General features: G+C 37.3%; 1 protein-coding gene across 19 annotated transcripts in view; it reads left to right on the top strand.

Moving 5' to 3' along the window:
* The window catches only part of RABGAP1L (RAB GTPase activating protein 1 like), a 460,914-nt gene that overhangs the window by 43,444 nt on the left and 396,543 nt on the right, over positions 1 to 20,927 (top strand). For 16 of the 19 annotated variants that reach the window (XR_004961000.1, XR_004961001.1, XR_004961003.1 and 13 more), the window contains exons 2-6: positions 5,397 to 5,567; positions 7,242 to 7,422; positions 10,515 to 10,725; positions 12,947 to 13,121; positions 20,330 to 20,487. Coding sequence is in view for 13 of the 19 variants with exons in the window: in XM_036273775.1 (XP_036129668.1) it covers positions 5,430 to 5,567; positions 7,242 to 7,422; positions 10,515 to 10,725; positions 12,947 to 13,121; positions 20,330 to 20,487 (863 nt within the window). In the remaining 6 variants the exon portion in view is untranslated. Of the gene's footprint in view, positions 1 to 5,396; positions 5,568 to 7,241; positions 7,423 to 10,514; positions 10,726 to 12,946; positions 13,122 to 20,329; positions 20,488 to 20,927 lie in introns of those variants that run through there. The other 3 variants (XM_036273788.1, XM_036273790.1, XM_036273794.1) reach the window with 3 other exon arrangements.

The following is a 20,927-nucleotide window of genomic DNA, read 5'->3' as shown; positions in this document are numbered from 1 at the left end:
TAATAAAAATAGGTGTCCACTAAGGAAATGTGAATATTAATAACACCCTTTTGTGTCTTTTTCAGGGTCAGGGACATACTTGCATATACACATACATATTGGTGTGGCTCTTGCCTGAGAACTAGAGAGTGGATGGACTGGTTAGTAAACAGAGGTCATGGTAGTTTTCTTTAGGACTGGCTTAGTTCTTCAAAACACAGAAGAATTATAGTTGGTAAATGCTGCTCTAAATTATTCATGTCTGATTTATTATTGTAAATTAAGAATATTTCCTGTTTCTACCTTTGTAATGTTTCTAATTCTCACGCCTGATAGTCCTCCCAGCTTACCAAATTTTGACTTACACTCATTTTTTTCAGTTTTCTATTTTAGTTCAAGAGCCACTTGAAAATGAATAGCTGCAAACAAATAGCAGGAAAGCAAGAAGCAGACTAACCACATTTTGCACAGAAACAAATTGGACCATGTGCACCACGACTTTATCTTTTGAATGTGTTTGGTTATTTTGGGAAGAAGATAGCTGCCAGTTAGACTTTGCTGAATGTGGTTTCACTGTTTCTAGTATATGTGAAAATTGTAGTTTTAGGCATCCAAGTGAGGTGCTAATTTAGATATCATAGTGCTCGTTTGACAAAAATGATGCATTAGAGTAAGAATGAAAAGGGATTTCACTTGTTGAAATTGCTGCAGGTGTGGGAATGTTTAAGTGTTTAATTAAACCAGAAATACTGTATTTCTTTAGGTTAAGAGCAGGGAAGAAGGTAGTGGATAGAAGAAACATATATTACATTTTCAATTGCACTGATAAGTTTTCTGTCTTTTATTCTCATATACCTTTAAAATGCCCTAAAAATAAAAATGTTTATGCCTAGACTATAGTTCCCAGTATTGTTTTTTTTAAGTTCTAAAGAGACATAAAAATCCTTAGTCAGATTTTACATTCTAATTTTTAGATTATAATAGGGCAGCCTTTAACTAAATATCTTTAAAAGCAGTTTTGCTTTTGTGCACTGTTCTATTTTATTTGCTGAGTTGAAATGGATGGATGTATTAGTCTCAAGTTCATAGAACAGCGAGCTCCATATTTATTTATTGATTGATTTTAGAGAGAGAGGAAGGGAGAGAGAGAGAAACAGAAACGTCAATGAGAGAGAACAATTGGCTGCCTCCTGCATGCCCCCCACTGGGGATTGGACTCGTAACCTGGGCATGTGCCCTGACTGGGAATTGAGCCAGCAGCCTTTTAGTGCATGGGTTGACGCTCAACCACTGAGCCACACTGGCTGAGCACGAACTCCATATTTAAAAGACTTCTGCAAATCTAGTTTGAATTGAGTAACCACTAATATTTATTAACATCCTAATTCAGAGTTATCTCTCAGGTTATTTACATTGATCTAAGAAGAATGCTCTGGGGGAAGATATATACTTTTTTTATTTTTTATTTTTGTGGATAGTATTACAACTGTCCCTCAATCACCCCCCCTTAACCCCCCTCCTCCCAGCTCCTGCCCCACCCCAGGCCTTCACCACAGTGTTGTCTGTGTTCACTGGCTATGCATATATGTATTTTCTTTGGTTAACCTCTCCCCGTCTCTCCCCCCCACCAACTTCCCTTGGAGATATGTCAGTGTTCCATGCCTCCATGCCTCTGGACCTATTTTGTTCGGCATTTTATGTTCACTAGATTCCAGTTATAAGTGAGATAATGTGATATTTATCTTTCTCTGTCTGGTTTATTTCACTCAGCATAATACTGTCCAGGTCCACCCATGCCGTTGCAAAGGGTAATGCAGAAGGGAGTGGAGAAGGTCTGGTGTGCGGACCTTCTGTTGAGGCACACACCAACCCTGGGTATCAGCAGATGAGTCGACTCTAAGAGGGAGTATAACAGTGCAGGTCAGAGCATTATTCTGAAGTCAAACTACCTGGCTTGAATCCTGGCTTCACATTTGCTATTTTGTGAGAACTTTCAAGTGATTGCTGCTTTTAAGAATAATTTGTTCTGCCCTGGCCAGTTTGGTTTAGTGGTTAGAGCTTAGGCCTACTTAGAGAGACCCGGGGTCCGTTCCCGCTAAGGGCGCGTACCTCGGTTGCAGTTTGTCCCCGGACCTGGTTGGGTTGTGCGGGTGGCAGCCACTTGGTGTGTCCCTTTCATGTCGATGTTTCTCTCTCTCTCTTCCTCTCTCTCCCTCCCACTCTATCTGAATAAAAAATGGAAAAATGTCCCCAGGTGACGAAAAAAAGAAAAGAATAATTTGTTCCACACATTTATTGAATATCTACTACTGGGTACTATATCAGGCATGGAATAGTCAGTCCCTGGTAAATAAAACAGAGTTTGGGATTGGAGAGGGGGTTTATCTAGATAGCCTTAGCGCCAGGGTGACCTCAGGCTTCTCTGCTGTCCTTCACATATCTTATCTCCTAATACTCTCTCCCATGCCCATTATGATCTAGCTATTATGGCCTTCTTTCTGTTCCTCAGTAAGCCTTTTCTCACAACAAGTTCTTTCTCCCCAGTTCTTTCCGTGGCTTACTCATTCTCATTAAACCCAAATGTCAGCTGGATCCTCCTGCCTTCTCCTTGCCATTTGTATACTTATTCTACTAGTTCCTGATTTATTTTCTTCTGTATTATTTATCTCTTCCATAAGAATGTTAGCTTTGGGAATACCAGAACTGCATTGGTCTTACTCATCATTTAGTCTCTAGTTCCCATTACCGTTTCTAGCACATAGTAGGTACTCATTAATACGTGAATGAAAGTTGATACCAGTGGAATCAGTCATATGAAGGAAGGAGTCAAGAGCTAAGACCCTAAATTGGGACTGAACTTTCTGTGATCAAAGAGTTGAAATGATAAAGAGACAGAGGCAAGGATGTGTTTGTTGGGCCTTGCAATTCCTGTCAAGGAGTTTGGATTTTGTTTTAATTTTAGTGAAAAGATTTTAATCTGGAGTTTTAATGTAATCCAATGTGTTTTCCAAAAGTGTTCTTTGGCAGCTCTGTGAAGAGTAGATTAGGGACTGGAGGAAGGAGGTGGGATAGAGACTTTTATAGTAGGTGAGAACATTGCTTGGATTAGGCTGGTAAAATGAACTTGGAGAAAAATGGGATAGATGTGGGGTTTATTTTGGAGGTGGGGCTGACAAGCTGATGTGCAGAATGCAGTAGAGATGCGTCAAGGATGAGATCCAGTTTTCTTGTTTGAGCAACTTGGTAGAAGGTTATGTTATTTACTGAAATGGGAAGTCTGAATGAGGAACGAGTTTGAAGGAGACATTAGGAATTCCATTTGGGTCACATTTAAGTTACTGATAAGAATTCCACAGGGAAATGTCAAATAGAGAGTTAGTTTCCAAATCAGGAATTTAGAAGAGACATTTGGGTTGGGATAGAAGTTTGAGACATTGTCAGCATATAGATGGTATTTAAACCCATGACAATGAGAGCTATTATTTAGAGTGTGTGGCAAGGAATCAGATTAAAAAAGGTTCAGGGCCTGAGCTTGGAGAATTTCTAACATATAGATGTCAAGTAGAGGAATGGCAGCTGACCAGGACTTGGAGAAGGATTGGCCACACAAAGAACACCTGGAATGTGTGGTATCTTGGCAATCAAGGGTTCATGGGGCAATCTGGAAGGGTAAAGAAATGGCTTCTAACACATACTGCATTTTCAGAAACAGGTAACGTACAAAATGAGAAAAATTTTGAGAGGACAGATGAATGTCCTTGGAGGGTTTTTAAAAAAGGAAAGATATTAACATGTCTAACAAATAAATGATGGCTACCTATTACCCTAGCCTAGGAGTCTAATTATTCTTTATTTTGGTATTAGTAGACATTTTGATTTTTTTTTTTAATCCTCACCCGAGGATATTTTTCCGTTTATCTTCAGATAGAGTGGAAGGAAGAGAGGGAGAAACATAGATGTAAGAGAGACACATTGATTGACTGCTTCACGCTCGACTCTGACTGGGGCCAGGGACTGAACTGCACCTGAGGTACATGCCCTTGACCAAAATCGAACCTGCTACTCTTTGGTCCGCAGGCAGATGCTCCAGTTGCCCAGCCAAAGTGGCCAGGGCAGAAATTTTGATTTTTGATGAAGTTAGGAAGTAATTAACTTTTAAAAAATGTAACTTGAAGCTGGAAGTAATTTTTTTGAGGGAGAGTAATGGTGTTAGTGTCACCTAATGGCAAAATGAGATATTGCAGCCATATTTATATGAAGCAATGAGCAAAGTAACTGGATTAAAATTTCTGGGGGAATTTTAGGCCTAGATCAGCAAGCTTACCATAGTTACAAGGTCCTATCCTCTTTAGTCCTGGCCTACCTGTCCTACCCTTCTATCACATACCCCTTTGGTCACTGAACACATTGTGTAACATATGGTCCTTTTTATGTTTTATGTTTCAGCTCCAGTATTGCCCTTTCAGAGAGTCCTTTCTTACCACCTTACTTACACTTGCCCCTGTACTCCTTACATCTGAGCTACTCTTTGTCACATTAACCTGTTTCATTATCTTCATAGTCTTTAGAGTAATTTGGAAGGACCTTATTTGCTTGTTTTCTCACTAGATGTCAGCTCTAGGAGAACAGGCATCTAGTCTGCCTATTTACTCTTGTAACCCCAGTGCTGAGTGCAGTGTCTGCTATGTAGTATTCTTGCTGAGTTAAAAGTGAATTGTGTGAATATTTGGAGAATGTTGAGTTTCTGTGGTGTAAAGTAGAAATCTATCCAGAAAACAGAATTACACTGCATTTGATCACTGTAACATTGTTTACTACATGAATGCAATGTGAAAACTTTAACCTTTCTTCCTCCCCTCTGGCTGGTAAGTGATAATGTGTCTGGAAAGGAAAAGCTACATGACTTAAGGTTTTGAATTGTATATTAGTTAGTTAATTTTAGTGACATAAAATATATTTTAAAGTACCATACGTGGTCTTGAGATAAGTTTTGGGAGACATTTAGATTTAATTAGAAAATAATTTCAGCGAATGTATTTGTGTGTGTGTGTGAATTTGTAGATACTTTCAGTGTCATGCGTAATTATTTCCTCTACTTATTAAAAAACAAAAACAGCGTTTCTAGGAGAAAAATAGAGAGAGTCAAACAGTAGTAAATATGTTTAGCTGAGATATGGGTGGGTTTATGTTGTTCTTCAGGGAACAATATGGCTCTTTTAGTCTGGAAACGCAAGGTGGAGAGAGTACATTTCCATTAGGTGGCCCAGTCCAAGAGGATAGCTTCCCTAGTTTTGAGATAATCGTCCAATGAGGAGAATTCTTCACATGAACCATTTTTAAAGGCTGAGGATTGATCAATTCATGTTTTTATTCAATTGTTTGTCTGTTTGTTTTTAAATCCCTGTGGCTTTGACCAGGTGGATGTGGGAAGAGATATTTGCAGGACTGAAATGGAGGTCAGAGCTTCATTACAGAAGGTTACTGGGTCATCGGATTCTGTGGCTACACTGAACAGTGAAGAATTTGTTTTGGTTTCTCAGCATGCAGAAGATACCTCTACAAAAGATGAAGGAAAACCTGAACTGAAGGTAGTTTTTCTTTTCTACAGATGATACTGTTTTAAAATATGGATTTTTTTAATGAGGTGAAAGATGTATAAAATCCAGAGGTTTTTCTCAAATATTGACTGTGCAAATAGAATCGATGTTTGATTCATCTAAAGGCTCATTATTTGGTTTGTTTATTTTTGAAGTTTTTGCTGTTATTTATCTTTTAATTCAGACTTTAGAAAGAAGAAATAGAAGGGGAGAAAGAGAAAGGATAATTGAGAATTAGATTTAATGGTTAAATCTTACATGAATTTAATTTACCTGAGTATTTTTGTCTCTCTTACTGCTGGGTTAAGTTGAGTATATAAATAGTTATGTTTTACTTTCACTACAGAGACTTTTCTTTATGGTTTTAAATCAGCTGGTAACATTCTAGTATGTGATTTAACTGTTAACTTGTCTAAATATTTTTTAAGTATGTCTTATTTTTCAGTTGAGTTTGATTTTGGATATGCTCCTTTATCTTTTTCACTTTTGTGTTGCCTTTCCTAACTCAAAAAACAAAACCCAGGTATACATGCAAGAGAATTGTATATCCACCCTCTAGAAATAGGAATAGAGAAATTAGTCAAAAGTGCAGCATATTTTCTTATGATTTTTATTTAATTTAAACTATGGCATAAAAGGTATATTATTAGTATATAAATCTAATAACATTATATAAAATCAGATTATTAAATATCTATTTTATGTTAAGGATATATAGTTTTATAATTTTATTAAAATAATTTTATTTAAAAGTTTTATTAAAATAATTATTTATATCTATTTAATTTAACTTTAAATTTATTTAAATATCTGTATTTTGGTATTAATATATTTAATTTAAGATGTTAATTATTTACTTAGGTTTTGTGTCTTCTCTGCTTTTAAGAAAAACATGAGTGTTAACATACATGCAAGGAAATTAGCAATACTTTTTTTGGCAGCTGGCAAACAATATTTGTAAAGAAATCAGAAATATGTTTAGGCTGTGATAAGAAATATGACCTTTTAAATAATATTCATAGTAGACACTATCTATTTAATTAAACTTATCATTTTTTTCATTTAAAACACATTTAAGATTACCTGGTTCTGGATTATGTTCCAAAGAAAATACAAGAAAAGAAAATCTCTGTAAACAAGTTCTTAGATCAAATGTAGTTGGAAACTGCCTGAAACATTTTCTTTTTTTTTTTTTTTATCCTCACCTGAAGATATTTTTTGTTCAGATACAGTGGGGGGGGGAGGGGAGGAGAGAAACATCGACGTGAAAGGGACACATTGAGTGGTTGCCACCCGCACGACCCAACCAGGGCTGGGGACAAACTGTAATCGAGGTACGTGCCCTTAGCGGGAACCGAACCCGGGTCTCTCTCTACCGCAGGCCGACGCTCTAACCGCTGAGCCAAACCGGCCAGGGTGCCTGAAGCATTTTCTGAGGAATCATTTTCTGAAACTAATAATATTCTACTTTAGCTATTTTTGTAATTTGGTATTTTGTATTATATCTGGTGTAATTAGGTACAACTGTATAACTTCTTGATATTTAGTAACTATATTTAAGTTTAAATATATGGATTATTTTAGTTTTTTCTAGAAATGAAATATTTTTCTTCAGCCCCAGAACCTTAATATGATTGAAACAGAATTGTCTTGCTTTGTCTATAGATAGTTTCTAATGGTGATGAACAACTGGAAAAAGCCATGGAAGAGATTTTGAGAGATTCTGAGAAAGGGCAAAGCAGCCTTCAAAGTTCCAGTGAGATTTCAGACCATTTACTTGGAGATGTTTCAGCCAGCCAAACAAATACGCCATCTCTTCAGTTAATTTTGGATCCGTCAAATACTGGTACTGTATTGAACTCATAGAAACCATAAGAGAAATAAGATAAATTGATAATGAAATATTTAAAATCCTGTTAGTTTTCTTTTTAAGATCAGAGCCACCAGTTTTTCAGTGCTGGTTGAGAGCTCCCACTGTGGTTCTTACAGCTGCGGTAGTCTCTCTACCTGTGAAATCAGTCTCAGTGTTCTTTGAGAACAGGGACTATGTCTAGGTCTTCATTTGACCCCTAGTACTCGGCACACAGTAGGCTCTCAATAAATACTTACTGAACAAACGAATAAATTTTTGGGTCTCAGAGAAGTGTTTTGGATACAGTCTCTTTTTAAAATCCTCAACTGAGGATATTTTTTTTTATTTATCTTCAGATAGAGTGGGAGGGAGAGAAAAGGAGAACGAGAGAATCATCGATGTGGAGAGACACATCGACGTGAGAGAGACACATTGATTGGCTGCCTCCTGCATGACCCCGACCAGGGCTGGGGATAAACTGCAACTGAGGCATGTGCCCTTGACCAGAATCAAACCTGCGACTCTTTGGTCCGCAGGCCAACACCGTACCGCTGAGCCAAACCGGCCAGGGTTGGATGCAGTCTTTTATGTGATGTGCCTTTTTACTCAGTTTGACTACAGTTATTTTACATTATAATTTGTGAAAATTCTGAGTAAAATATCATTATGAACTCCATCAGTGTATTAAATAATCAATCAGTCAGAAGTGAGTATGATTTGTAATACCAGTTTATAAATCTGAATGGTTTTGGGTACAAGAAAAACCAAACCAAACCAAATGCAACCCCTGCTTCATTTGGTTTAAACACGAGAGGTATGGTTTGATCTGGAATCTGGTGGTGTTTCTTTGTAAACTATTCAGTTCTGGCCCTGGCTGGGTGGCTCAGTTGGTTGGAGCATCGTCCTGTATACCAAAAGGTTGCAGGTTCAATTCCTGGTCAGGACACATTCCTAGGTAGCGAGTTTGATCCCCGGCTAGGGCAGGTGTAGGAGGCAATTGGTCAGTGTTTCGCTCTCTCTTTCCTTAAGAATCAATAATAATAATAATAATAAAATAATAAAAACAACGTTTCCTCAGGTGAGGATTAAACTATTCAGTTTTGATCTTTTCCATGTTATCTCTTTCCTTAACTGGCTTCCTTTATGGACAAAAAGTAGTTAGTAGTAGAAATCAAAAAGTAAGGCCACGTGATTTTTTCATGCCTGGTGGCAGAGAGAAATACTCTGTTCTTTCACCCATTGAACAAAAGTTGTGAGTTTTACTCTAATTAGATCAAATGAACCATTTTCTAGTGGTCAGGAGAAATACATGAACTGATAGGTGTAAGCCTTCGTTATATTCAGTCGCCTCATTAAGTCACTGACAGGGAGATGAGATTATCCTGATTGGCTTAGGGCAGTCACAGTCCATTTCTGAATGTTGGTGTAGGGAGGTATAGACATAGACCAGAGTGCTACACAGTAGGGCCATGATAGCCCTAACTTGCACTATACACAAAATTTATTTCTAGTGAATCAAATACTTAAATGTGAAAAATAAATCTATAAGAAGAACACATGGGAGAATATTTCTGTGGTTTTCACTGTAGGAAAAGCCAAGTCAGAAAGGAAAAGGTGGTTCTACTGTATACGGAATATAATGAACATAACAGTCTGAGGAATACAGTAGACCCAGACACATGGAAGTAGGGCACAGACTGACATCCCTCAGAAGAGGGGATGGGGGGTGGGGGGGTGGGAAGAGATAAACCACAGAACTTATATGCATGTATGCATGACCAGTGGACACGGACAACTAAGCCGGGGACAGGGTGGAGGGGGGGTGGGGTGGGGGGTGCCAATGGGGTAAAAAGGTAAAATATCTGTAACAAAAAAATAAATAAAAATTCATAAAAATAAATAAATAAATAAATAAATAAAATGTTAAAAATGTTAAAAAAAAAAAAAAGAAAAACACATATTTCTGATGGTGTTTCATAACAGTAGGAAAATTACAGTTATAAAGTAGCAACAAAAAGAATTTTATGGTTGGGGGTCACCACAACATGAGGAACTGTATTAAAGGGTCATGGCATTAGGGAGGTTGAGAATCACTGATCTAGATAGTTATTTTCTTTGAGTACTTTAAAGATGTTGTTCTACTGTCTTCTTGTCTTCATTGTTTCTGATGAGAAATCCGCAGTACTTTGAATCACTCATTGTTCTTCTGTTTGTAACATGCTTTCTTGGATTACTTTCAGGATGTTTTTTCATTATCTTTGCTTTTAGTCTAATTTTGTGTGGCATGGTTATGGGTAATGGGAAGAGTTGGAGACTAGCTGAATGTGGATTGTAGGTGGGGATGGGAGAATGGCAAAGGGAGAGTTTTCTACTACCTGATATATGCAGACACAATTGGGCCTTTGCTACTTGCTGTGCTTAGAATTAAAGTGAACATTTTGTTGTTGTTGTTGTTTAAAGAAACTCATTAAGGGTGGGAAGGTGAGATTGGGGGAAGTAGTCATAAGATCATTCATCAAAATAACAGTTACTTGGAGAAAAACATTTCTGTTGGAGTACTTACATAGTTCATAGAAGCAGCAAGCTAGGCAGGAGCAAAGCAAGCAACTTGACTTTTGTTGTTACTGGTATGAGATATAACATCTTAACATTGTTTACTTTTGCTTAGGAAAATAGGCTGCTCATTGAATTTGGTGCTATGCAGGATCTTTACAGCCAAGAGAAACTTTTAACAGATTATAGTTTTATTTGATCCTCATTATTTTTATCCTAATTCACATAGTTAGTGTAGGTTTTTCTCCTTATTGTTTTATATTATTTGACTATGTTTTTATTTTTTTAAATATAAAACTTAGCATTTTTTCCTTTTCCTCTAAAGAAGTTTTAGGTAAGAATATTTTGAGAGATTTAGAAGTTTAAAATGGCCAATTCTAGAATTCTAAATTAAGGTGGAGGATAAACATTAGAAGAAATGAAAACACAGAGAGACCTGAATTTTGTTTGCAATTTTTCATTTGTTTTTGGGCAGTAGCAAAATGTGAAATTTCGCATTCACTTTTGAGTGTTTCCTTTTTTTTTTTCTTCAGAAATTTCTACACCCAGACCGTCTTCTCCAAGTGGATTACCCGAAGAAGATAGTGTTTTATTTAACAAACTGACCTACTTAGGATGTATGAAGGTTTCTTCCCCACGTAATGAAGTGGAGGCTTTACGCGCAATGGCAACTATGAAATCTTCCAGTCAGTACCCCTTTCCTGTTACTCTGTATGTGCCAAATATTCCAGAAGGTTCTGTGAGGTGAGCTCTAACCCTTTTTACCCCTTAGACATATTGCAGATTTTGGGTGGTGGTGATGATATATCATAAATCAGGCCTAGGACTTATTGTTAATTCACTTTTACTCTGTGGACATGCAAAGTAAACATGTTTAGGCTTAGACTGTGTTCCTTATTTGCAAGGGACATTTACAAAATTATGCTTAGAATATTATAAATGGAAATATAACTGTAAAATACCTGTAACTTCTGTTTTTCTATTCTGAAGGAACCTAAAAACCTGACTTCACCTTCTCAGGTAACTGGTTAAAACAACAAGTGAGCCCTTGATTTTAAGCTCTTTTCCTCAGACTGGAAAGAAGAAAAACGGCATTTTTCTTATGCTTAATTAGGAATAATGTTTAATGTCATCTGAACCTTCACTTTCTTTACATGTAAATCAGATGTTATTCTCCTACATTCAGCTCTCCAGTGGCCTTCATTTACACTTGTGATTATATTCTTTCCCCTCATTAGATCATTTTTTCCTTCACTTTTCCTTGACTTGACATTATATTATATATTACTTATTTGCTTATTTGTTTATTGTCTACCTTCCTCACTAGACATAAGCTCTCTGGGAACAGGTTATTTCTGTTTTTCCCTGCTGTAACTCCCGTGTCTAGTGTAGTATGTGGTCCAGACTTTCAGTAAATATTTGCTGAATGAACAAGTAAATGTACCAGGTCTAGGAAATTAGGTTGAATGTATCCTGAACCAGTAATATTTCCTGAAGGCTGATTTAATCTTTTTCAAACTCTTTCTGATTTGCCTCATTCTCTAAAGTTTAGAATATGAGAAAACGTAAGCTAAGTTCTAAGTACCAAAAAACAACGATATTAATTACAAGGTTTTGGTAAAAATGCTTTGAATTTTTCAGGAAAGGATTTTGTAGATATATTATTGGTATGATAGCTCTTAAAATGTCAAAACATCTTTTAATGTTATCTGTTTAGTTTCAAAGTGCCAGGCACACCTTGACAAAGACTCTGTTTTTAGTAGGTACCCCTCAGTTTCACAGTTTGAGACCCTGCAGTGGTCTTGAGTTTTTAGATCAAGCTAGGGCTCAGAATTTGTATAGGAAAAGTCAGAGAATTATTTGTTCTTCTTTTTTTTTTTTTTTTTTTACTTTTTTCAATTCTCACCCAAGGGTACTTATCTTTAGATAGAGTGGCAGGGAGGGAGAGAGAGAGAAAAACATTGACATGAAAGGGATACATCGACACATGCGGGGTTGCCTCCTGCATGACCCCAACCAGGCCCGGGGGCGAACTGCAACACAGGTATGTGCCCTTGACCAGAATTGAACCCGTGACACTTTGGTCCTCAGGTTGGAGCTCTAACCGCTGAGCCAAACCAGCCAGGGTGAGAATTATTTGTTCTTAAATCCCACAGACTCCTTTTATTTCTTAAATTCTGTTGGTAATTTGATCTTTGGAACCACTCTGACATTTCTTGGGGTAAAAGAGGTCTCAGTTGAACAGTCACCTGGGCTTGGATAAACTTACAGGTGCTGCTCTCAATAGAAATGAACTCTCCATGGATGGTCTGGGCTGTTCTGTACTGGCATCCCTTTTCCTTTTGCTGTAACAGAACAAGACTAGTCTTTAGGGATGAATGCATAGATTTTACCAGACGGTGTATACTTGGCTATGGGAGTAAGGGAATTGGATAATAGGAAACATAAAAATGAAGTAATTGTTGCCTTGGCCGGTTTGGCTCAGCGGTTAGATCGTCAGCCTGTGATCCAGAGAGACCCAGGTTTGGTTCCTGCTAAGGGCATGTATCTCGGTTGCAGTATGTCCCCGGCCCTGGTTGGGTCGTGCGTGCAGGAGGCAGCAACTCGATGTGTCCCTTTCACGTCCATATTTCTCTCTCTCTTTCTTCCTCTCCCTCCCTCCCACTCTATCTGAAAAAAAAAAAGGAAAAATGTCCTTGAGTGAGGATAAAAAAAATGAATTGTCAAAAGGTGAAGAATTTGTGTGTGTGTGTGTGTGTATGTGTGTGTGTATGCTTATACACATATAGCAAGAATATATACCTATAGCAAGAATATGCAGATAACTTGTTTTCTTGCATTATTAGTACCAGTTTATTATGTGATTTTAAGATAATTATGTTTATATATTTTAGCATAGTAAAGCTATTTACCTTTGTTCTTAGACAGTTAATATTTTATTTCATTTTCTATTACTGTTCTGCAGAATCATAGACCAGTCCAGCAATGTGGAGATAGCATCTTTTCCAATTTATAAGGTGCTATTCTGTGCACGTGGACATGATGGGACAACAGAGAGCAATTGCTTTGCATTTACAGAGAGTTCCCATGGTTCAGAAGAATTTCAGATACACGTTTTCACCTGTGAAATTAAAGAGGCAGTAAGTACAATGTATATTGTGGCAATTTGCTATAGAGATGAATTAAGGTAATATTTTTGAACCTTAATCTCACTGTCATATAAACTTGAATCTGTGACTATATACCATCTTAAAGAAATTTGGAGTATATTTCTAAAGAGAAAGTTCATGTTTGTAATGGCATAGAACTTGAATATGGAAAGCTGGATCTTATAACTGTGCATGAAAATGGTGTTGTAAGTGGGGCACTCTCAGCCTAACAGATGTAACAGGAAAAGGCCACTTGACGAGCTGTCCTCCTTCCCGCCATGGTAGTTATTGCTCAGGCTTAGAAAGGGGGAATATTTTAGCACCTTTTTTTTTATTTTGCCCAAGTGGATTGGTCCATGCCATTTCAAAAAGTGCCTCTAACAATACCTTTTCCTCTGCCGGACTTGATGGTTGCGTATTGCTTGTACTTGGATATTGTACTAAGGTGGTTTCATAGAGCTCTGTGGTTTCACTGGTGATTATTTGTTATGTCCATTCACTTAGAGGCTAGCGTTTGCTTTAGAGAACTGGCTTAATTAAACATACAAATGCTCATGCTCCGTAGGGTGCCAACTTGAAGGCCTTTGATGGGGCCAGGAAGTTCCTTTTAGCCATTCTTAAGTGATGGTTTCTTCTAAGACTGGAGAAATAGTTCAGAATCAAATGGCTGTTAAGTACATGGGAAAATTTCCTTCTTTTCTAACCTGTTGAATTCTCCTCAAATTAAAAAGAAATCGCACTTTTGGAACTTTAGTATTTAGGCTTTAATCATCGGGTTTTGATGAGCAGGGTCTCCAGTGTGTGTGCTTTGGGGAATATAAATTATCAGCAGAAAATGCTGAAAGCTTCAGTTATCCTCTTTGCTCTTGACCATGAAACATAAACAAACCGTTGTATTAACAGGAATTCTGAGAGCTTATTTCTAGCCACAACATTGGAGCTCATAGAAATGTAGGTTTCTGTGTGTTTGATACTATGCATGAGGGGTCTATCAGTCCTTATCCCCTGAAGACCAAAATGAACATACTCAGACATACATAATTTAGATTGTAGCCATAGTGTTCTCTGTCAGAACCCACACTGGTGTGAGAAGTAGTTCTGAATCTATTTTATCCAACATTTATGCACACACACACACACACACACACACTCTGATTGATGGTAGAGTGCTGGCATTTCATGTTGGCAGCCATCATTTAACATACCTGTGTGGTTTCTGGAAAATTGACACTCAACAGCAAGGAAGTGAACGTTGAAGAGTTGCAGAACCTGCTGCTCGGAGAGGCAGAAACACTGCGGCAGAGGAAGTTGAGAGGGACCTGGCTGCAAGCACTCTTCTTAACTGGGACGGTATGAAACGCTCTTTGGATTATTGCATTTGCTTGTTTATGGGTGGGGAAATCTTTGTCATTTTTGAGATTGCTTTAAAATTTAAAATTCATTTTTATTTTTTATTATCCTCACCTGGGGACATGTTTATTGACTTGACAGAGAGACAGAGACATTGATGTTAGAGGGAAACATCTATAGGTTGCCTCCGATAAATACCCCTACCAGGGATTGAACCTGCAACCTAGGTATGTGCCCTGACTAGGAATTGAACCCACAACCTTTTGGTGCATAGGATGGTGCTCCAACCAACTGAGCCACTCGGCCATAGCATTTTTGAGAGCTTTAATAGTGGGAAAGTGTAGACTTGATTGCAGGATATCATTTCTAAATGAAAATAAGCTAGTATTAATATATGCCCAGCACTATGCTGAGCACTTACTTGATACTCATCACATCTCCATGACAGAGATAGTATGTATTTAAACTACTGATCTTATGCTCCTTCTTGCATGGAGCAGTCCTAGTTTATGCCTGTTGTCCAGGTGTGTTAATAATGACGCTCCATTTTATTCTCAGAAGTGCTCTGTTATGGCTGATACATTGTGTGGTTATCCTTTGTTTATCTGAAGGCTAAGAATATAGAGGATGGAGCTGGGTTCCCAATAGAGGTCTCTGACTCTGAAGCCTCATGCAATTTTCAGTAACTTTTCTATTGCTTAAATGATGTAACAGGCAAATACGGATTTTTGTCTTTCAGTTGTGCTTTTGAAAGGGATTGATTGATCATAGAGCTTGCATCCCACTTGCTTTTGGGTTTTACCTGTGCCCCCCCCCCCCTTTTTTTTGGTATGTGCCCCTAGCGGGACCCGAACCCGGGACTCGCTGGTCCACAGGCCGAGGCTCCAACTGCTGAGCCAAACCGGCCAGGGCTACCCATGCCTTTTATAGAAGATGTCCAACATTTTTCCCTCTCCTCAAAAAATAATTACCTTCCAATTAATCTGAAGTCTTTTTCTTGCATCTACCAGTTGTCTTTTTCTTTAGTTAACTAGATGTTTCTTGTACTGTGGTAAAGGGACGACTTTAGTCTTTAGTATTTGGGTCTCTTTTGATGGGCACAAACAATTGGCAAAGATTGCTCAGGATTAGGTGACAGACATTGTTATTGCTTAAATAGGTATTATGTAGCAGTGTTGAGAATTCATTTGTTTTCCGTTGTTTTCAGAGTCCCTGGATGAGATATGAAGAAATTTCTTAAAGGCAAGAAGATGACTTTCCAAGTAGGATAAGCAGCATGGCTACCACTACCATCTGTCACTGTCATGCTCTTATTTCACCATGGAGTCCCACAGGCACCAGGCACCAGTGTTGGCAGAGGGCAAGCTGGAGAGTATAATGGCTTTTGGCACAAGGATTAGGGAATTCTAGCTCCAAAGAAGAGTTAGGACACATTTGACTGGATACCCTGGATGTTCTTCTGCAGGACTCTGCTGGAGTGAAGCTCAGTGATCTATGGTGAAAGAGTTGGGACTCCAGCCCGAAGAATCCTGACACCAGTGATCTTTGTACAGAAGAATGACGGGCTAGGCTTCTGCAGAAAAAGCAAAATATCAGAAAACACAGAGATAAAAGCCAAGAAGGCACCTATTCTTGTTGCGTTTTTATGGATATATTATACAAAACTGTACTTAAAGATACTTTAAAAGATTTAGTTGACTCTTTAAGAATTTATATTTCTACTAGTCGGTGTAATCATTTTCTTTAAAACAGATTTTGATGTTTGTATTGTTTGTATGTTTTGACATACTTATCATTCATTAGCAATTCTCAGTGTTATATTTTAGAAGCATGGTGTTATCATCTGGTATTAGGCATTCAGAGGTATTTCATAGAAATATTAAGGGTATCATTGGGAAGATCTTAATTCTTAATACATTGGTTTTTCCGGGGTTGCTGATATGCCACTATATAAAAGAAAACCTTATTTCTCACATGGGAAAATACTGATGTTATTTTAACAAAATACCTTAACGTTGGAAATTAATTCAGAAGTTATGTTGTTAGTGTTTTTTTAAAATAGATTTTTATAATTTTTAAAAGAATTTTTTTCTGTGATATGCCTCTTATTTTAACCCCTTTCAGTGAATAATATATTTGATCAAGATATTAAAAAATTTTAAACATATCTTTCCAGTTGTCTTTTATAGAATGATTTTTCTACCTTTATTTTTTGGGTGAATATTTCCTTGACATATGATATTTTAATTATTTAATTAATTAATTATTTTTTCCAGTTATAGTTTAAATTTAATATTATTTTAGTTTCAGATATAAAGTGTAGATATTAGACATTTATGTAATTTACCAAGTGATTCCCTTTGATAAATCTAGTATCACCTGAACCGGGACTCTCCGGTCCGTGGGCCAACGCTCCAACCGCTGAGTCAAACTGGCCAGGGCATGTATTTTTTTTAATCCTCATCTGAGGGTATATTTTTTATTAATCTTCACCTGAGGATATTTTTTCACCGATTTTTAAATTTATTTTTATTTTTGCATTTATTTTCAGATAGAGGGGTAGGGGAGATGGGGGAAGAGAGAGAGTGAGAAACATCAACGTGAGAGAGACACATCAAGTGGCTGCCACCCACACGACCCCAACTGGGCTGGGGACAAACTGCAACCGAGGTACATGCCCTTTAGTGGGAACTGAACCCAGGACTCTGGTCCGCAAGCTGACATTCTAACAGCTGAGACAATCCGGCCAGGGCTCCACTGATTTTTAGATAGAGTGGAAGTGGGGGTGGGGAGAGAGAGACACTGACTGGTTGCCTCCCACATGACCTTGACTGGGGCTGAGGATCCAACCTGCCACCCAGGTATGTGCCATTGACTGGGAGTTGAACCTGAGACCCTTCAATTTGTAGGCTGACACTCTAACCACTGAGCCAAACTGGCTAGAGCTGAGGATATGTTTTATTGATATTTTTTAGAGAGAGAGTAAGGATGGGGGGAGAGAGAGAGAGAGAAACATCATTGTGAGAGAGAAACATTGATTAATTGCCTTCTGTATGCTCCCTGACTGGAGATTGAACCCTCAACCTAGGTATGTGTCCTGACTGGGAATTGAACTTGCAACCTTTCAGTGTATGGGACACGCTCCAACCAACTGAGCTACCTGGCCAGGTCTAAAATAGCACTTTTTTTGACTGTTAACATATAATACACATTTGAGAATTTGGAAAATATTGAAATAAAAAAAATAAATAAAAGTTACTCAATATTTCACCAGAGTTTAGATTTTTCCTCCTCTCCACCAATAATCCCAACATAGTTTTGTGTTTAATTAGTGCTTTTTGTAGGTACTGCCTTCTGGGGAAAAATTGTACTGTATTGTGAATAAACCTTGCCTTCTGGAAAGAAAAGGCCTATTCTAGTACATTATTCTGTGTGTGTGTGTGCGCACGCGCGATAGTTGGCATATATACAAATGTTTGCCATCACATGTGTTTTTAACTTTCTTGTCGTGATATTGGTTACCTAGTTTGTTCCAGTAACTGTAGTTACTAGTCATTGTTGTTTCTGAAGCTACTCTACTTTACCAATCTGTGGATATCATTCCAGCCTATTTATTCACCCACTTCACAAATAATTTTCACCATTTGTTGGAAATAGCAACTTGTAAGACAAGGTGAGGACTGAATGCAGTTTGATTGCTGTTAATGTACTGTTATGTCCTTCCTCCAAAAAGAGAGAAAGGTGTAGTTTGATTCCCCCCATCATTCTCTACTACTTTGGCTCAGCCCTATATATTTAACCTTTTAAAAGAGAAATTCCTGAGCCTTGCTATCTACTTTAGGATTTGCCGAGTTCTTTGACATTTTTTGGTGTGGTAGGCTTGCAGATAGCTTTGACGCTAAGAAAGGGAAATATAAGATATGAAAGAGGAGAAAAAAAGAAATATAGTTGGGGTTTGACTCTACAAATATGTACAGATATTTCCCTGTTTTCACATATAATGTTTTCTTAAAAATATACTGAAGTTGAATGTGTAACAAGGAACTGATAGACTTCAAATTTTATTTGGAGTTAGGAGGTGGAAAGTTCTCTAAGAACCAAGAATAGTTTAAAGCCCTTATTTATACTGCACTTTGTAGGTATAATCTTCAGTGACTTATTCCCAGCATGTTCTTTGGTTCTGGTTTCCTCTATAACACTTGAATTAGTGAGCTAAGTCAAATAAGTATCCACCTGAGACTAAACATTTTTGTTTTTGGCTTACTTAATGAGTGCTCATCTACCTCAAGCACGTTCAGCTTACATGTGCTGGAATATATGTTCCATGTTCACTGCTGTATAATACTTAGTGCACAGAACATGTTCAAAATATTTTTGTTGAATGCGTAAATTTATCATTGTTTTAATTGTATATGATTTGAGGCCTACAGTTTTTATTAATGCTAATCCTTTGCTGCTTTTACTGTTTTACTCATTAATATAAAATTAAAATCTGATAACACATTAAAATATTTAAACATTTTTATGTGCAATGTGATACAAATATGACGCTACTGCTGAAGTTGAACTTTAATAGACTGGCAGGCAACATTCTTATACACTTAAAAGTGTATGAGTCAGTTAATTTAAGAAACTATTAATTTGGCATTGGCAAGGCAGTTTAAGGTAGTCATTGATTAATATGTGTAAGTATGTCTATGGGAGGTTTAAAGATCACTTGTTTTTGAATGTGAGATTGAATGTATGAGAAAAGATTGAATATATAAATATAACAAAAAAAATAGAAGAATGGGGAAAGACCTCATACTTTAAGAAGTTCTACTATTGATGAAGTGCTTTTGTTTCAAGCAAATTACAAAGTATTATTGTCCCAGACAAATATAATTCCATGAGTAATCTGAATGTACTCTATCTAAAGTGAAGGATTTATTAACATTCAGAGAAGCCTCTTTTATTGTTCCTCCCAATGCGAGTTTTTGAAAATAGGGCCTTTGTAAAATCTTATTTCTTATTTCATCTTGTTTTCTTTATTTAACCCATAAGAGGTGCAAGAGATTTGGAAGGTCTTTCGTGTGTCAGGCTTACACAGGTGTGAGATGGTATGATGCTTCTTTTGGAACAGGAAAATAATAACTTCTGGAAGAGTGTGGGATTTAGAGTACTTCTCCACTTTAGGGGAAGAGTGTAAGATTTATATATCTATATCAGCAGGATGGCTTAATACTAGTAAACTAGATAAGATTATTTCGGCATTCATTCTGGAATCCTGCAATGCGTTATATCACAACCTTGTTGCTAACAACACTGAAAGCTTTTTAAACCATGTTATTGTGTTTGCTTATTGTTAAAACCAGTGTTTGCTTCATTCAATGCCTCAATCAATGTCTATTCCTCTGAAACTGAGGGAAGAGAAGAGAAATTGATGACTTGGGCTTAAACCTTGTTTGTGTTTATTGTTTGGGAAGGTTTAAACGGGGGCATCATTCTGGTAATTATCTTTGGGTTCATTCATTGCGATGTAGTGTATTTTGAGGTCTAAAAACATCTATAAAATAAGTAGAGTTCTTTTGTGAACTTAAATATTTTTATTACTGTTTAAATGCCAGATTGAAAGAAGTAACATACATATATATAGTGTACATAGACTTTATGTACACTATATATTACAAACTATATAACATTGTGTATGTATTATAAATAATATATTACAAACCATACATACACTTAGACTGTATCTATCTGCTAAAGAAAAATGTGATCAAAGAAAGTTATAGAATCAAGAATTAGGACAGCAGGGTATCAAAATGCAGTTAAAGCCTTTGCCTAATGGTACTCCCATTTTCTTTTAGGTAAGCAGAATTTTGTATAGTTTCTGTACAGCATTCAAACGTTCGTCTAGACAAGTGTCTGATGTTAAAGACTCAGTTATTCCTACCCCCGACAGTGATGTGTTTACCTTCGGTGTCTCCTTGGAGGTAAAAGAAGATGATGGAAAAGGAAACTTTAGGTGAGGTTATTTGGATAGAATGAAAATTGGTTTTGTGCCTGAAATATGATATTGGCTAATACAAAGATTCTAGAAACTTTACAATGTTTGTATAAAGACTTAAAATGCACCCTGGCCGGTTTGGCTCAGCGGTTAGAGTGTCGGCCTGCGGTCCAGAGAGACCCGGGTTCGGTTCCCGCTAAGGGCATGTACCTCGGTTGCAGTTTGTCCCCAGCCCTGGTTGGTCGTGCGGGTGGCAGCCACTCGATGTGTCCCTTTCATGTCGATGTTTCTCTCTCTCTCTCTCTCTCTCTTCCTCTCCCTCCCTCCCACTCTATCTGTACAAAAAATGGAAAAATGTCCTCGGGTGAGGATAAAAAAAAAAAAAAAAAGACTTAAAATGCTAAAGAAATATTTGGTGAATGAATGTTTCAATTTTCTCATGCTTTTCAGATATTGTA

Source organism: Molossus molossus, unplaced genomic scaffold (genome assembly GCF_014108415.1).
Source record: "Molossus molossus isolate mMolMol1 unplaced genomic scaffold, mMolMol1.p scaffold_m16_p_20, whole genome shotgun sequence".
NCBI lineage: Eukaryota > Metazoa > Chordata > Mammalia > Chiroptera > Molossidae > Molossus > Molossus molossus.
This window is presented reverse-complemented; position numbering and strand designations above follow the sequence as displayed.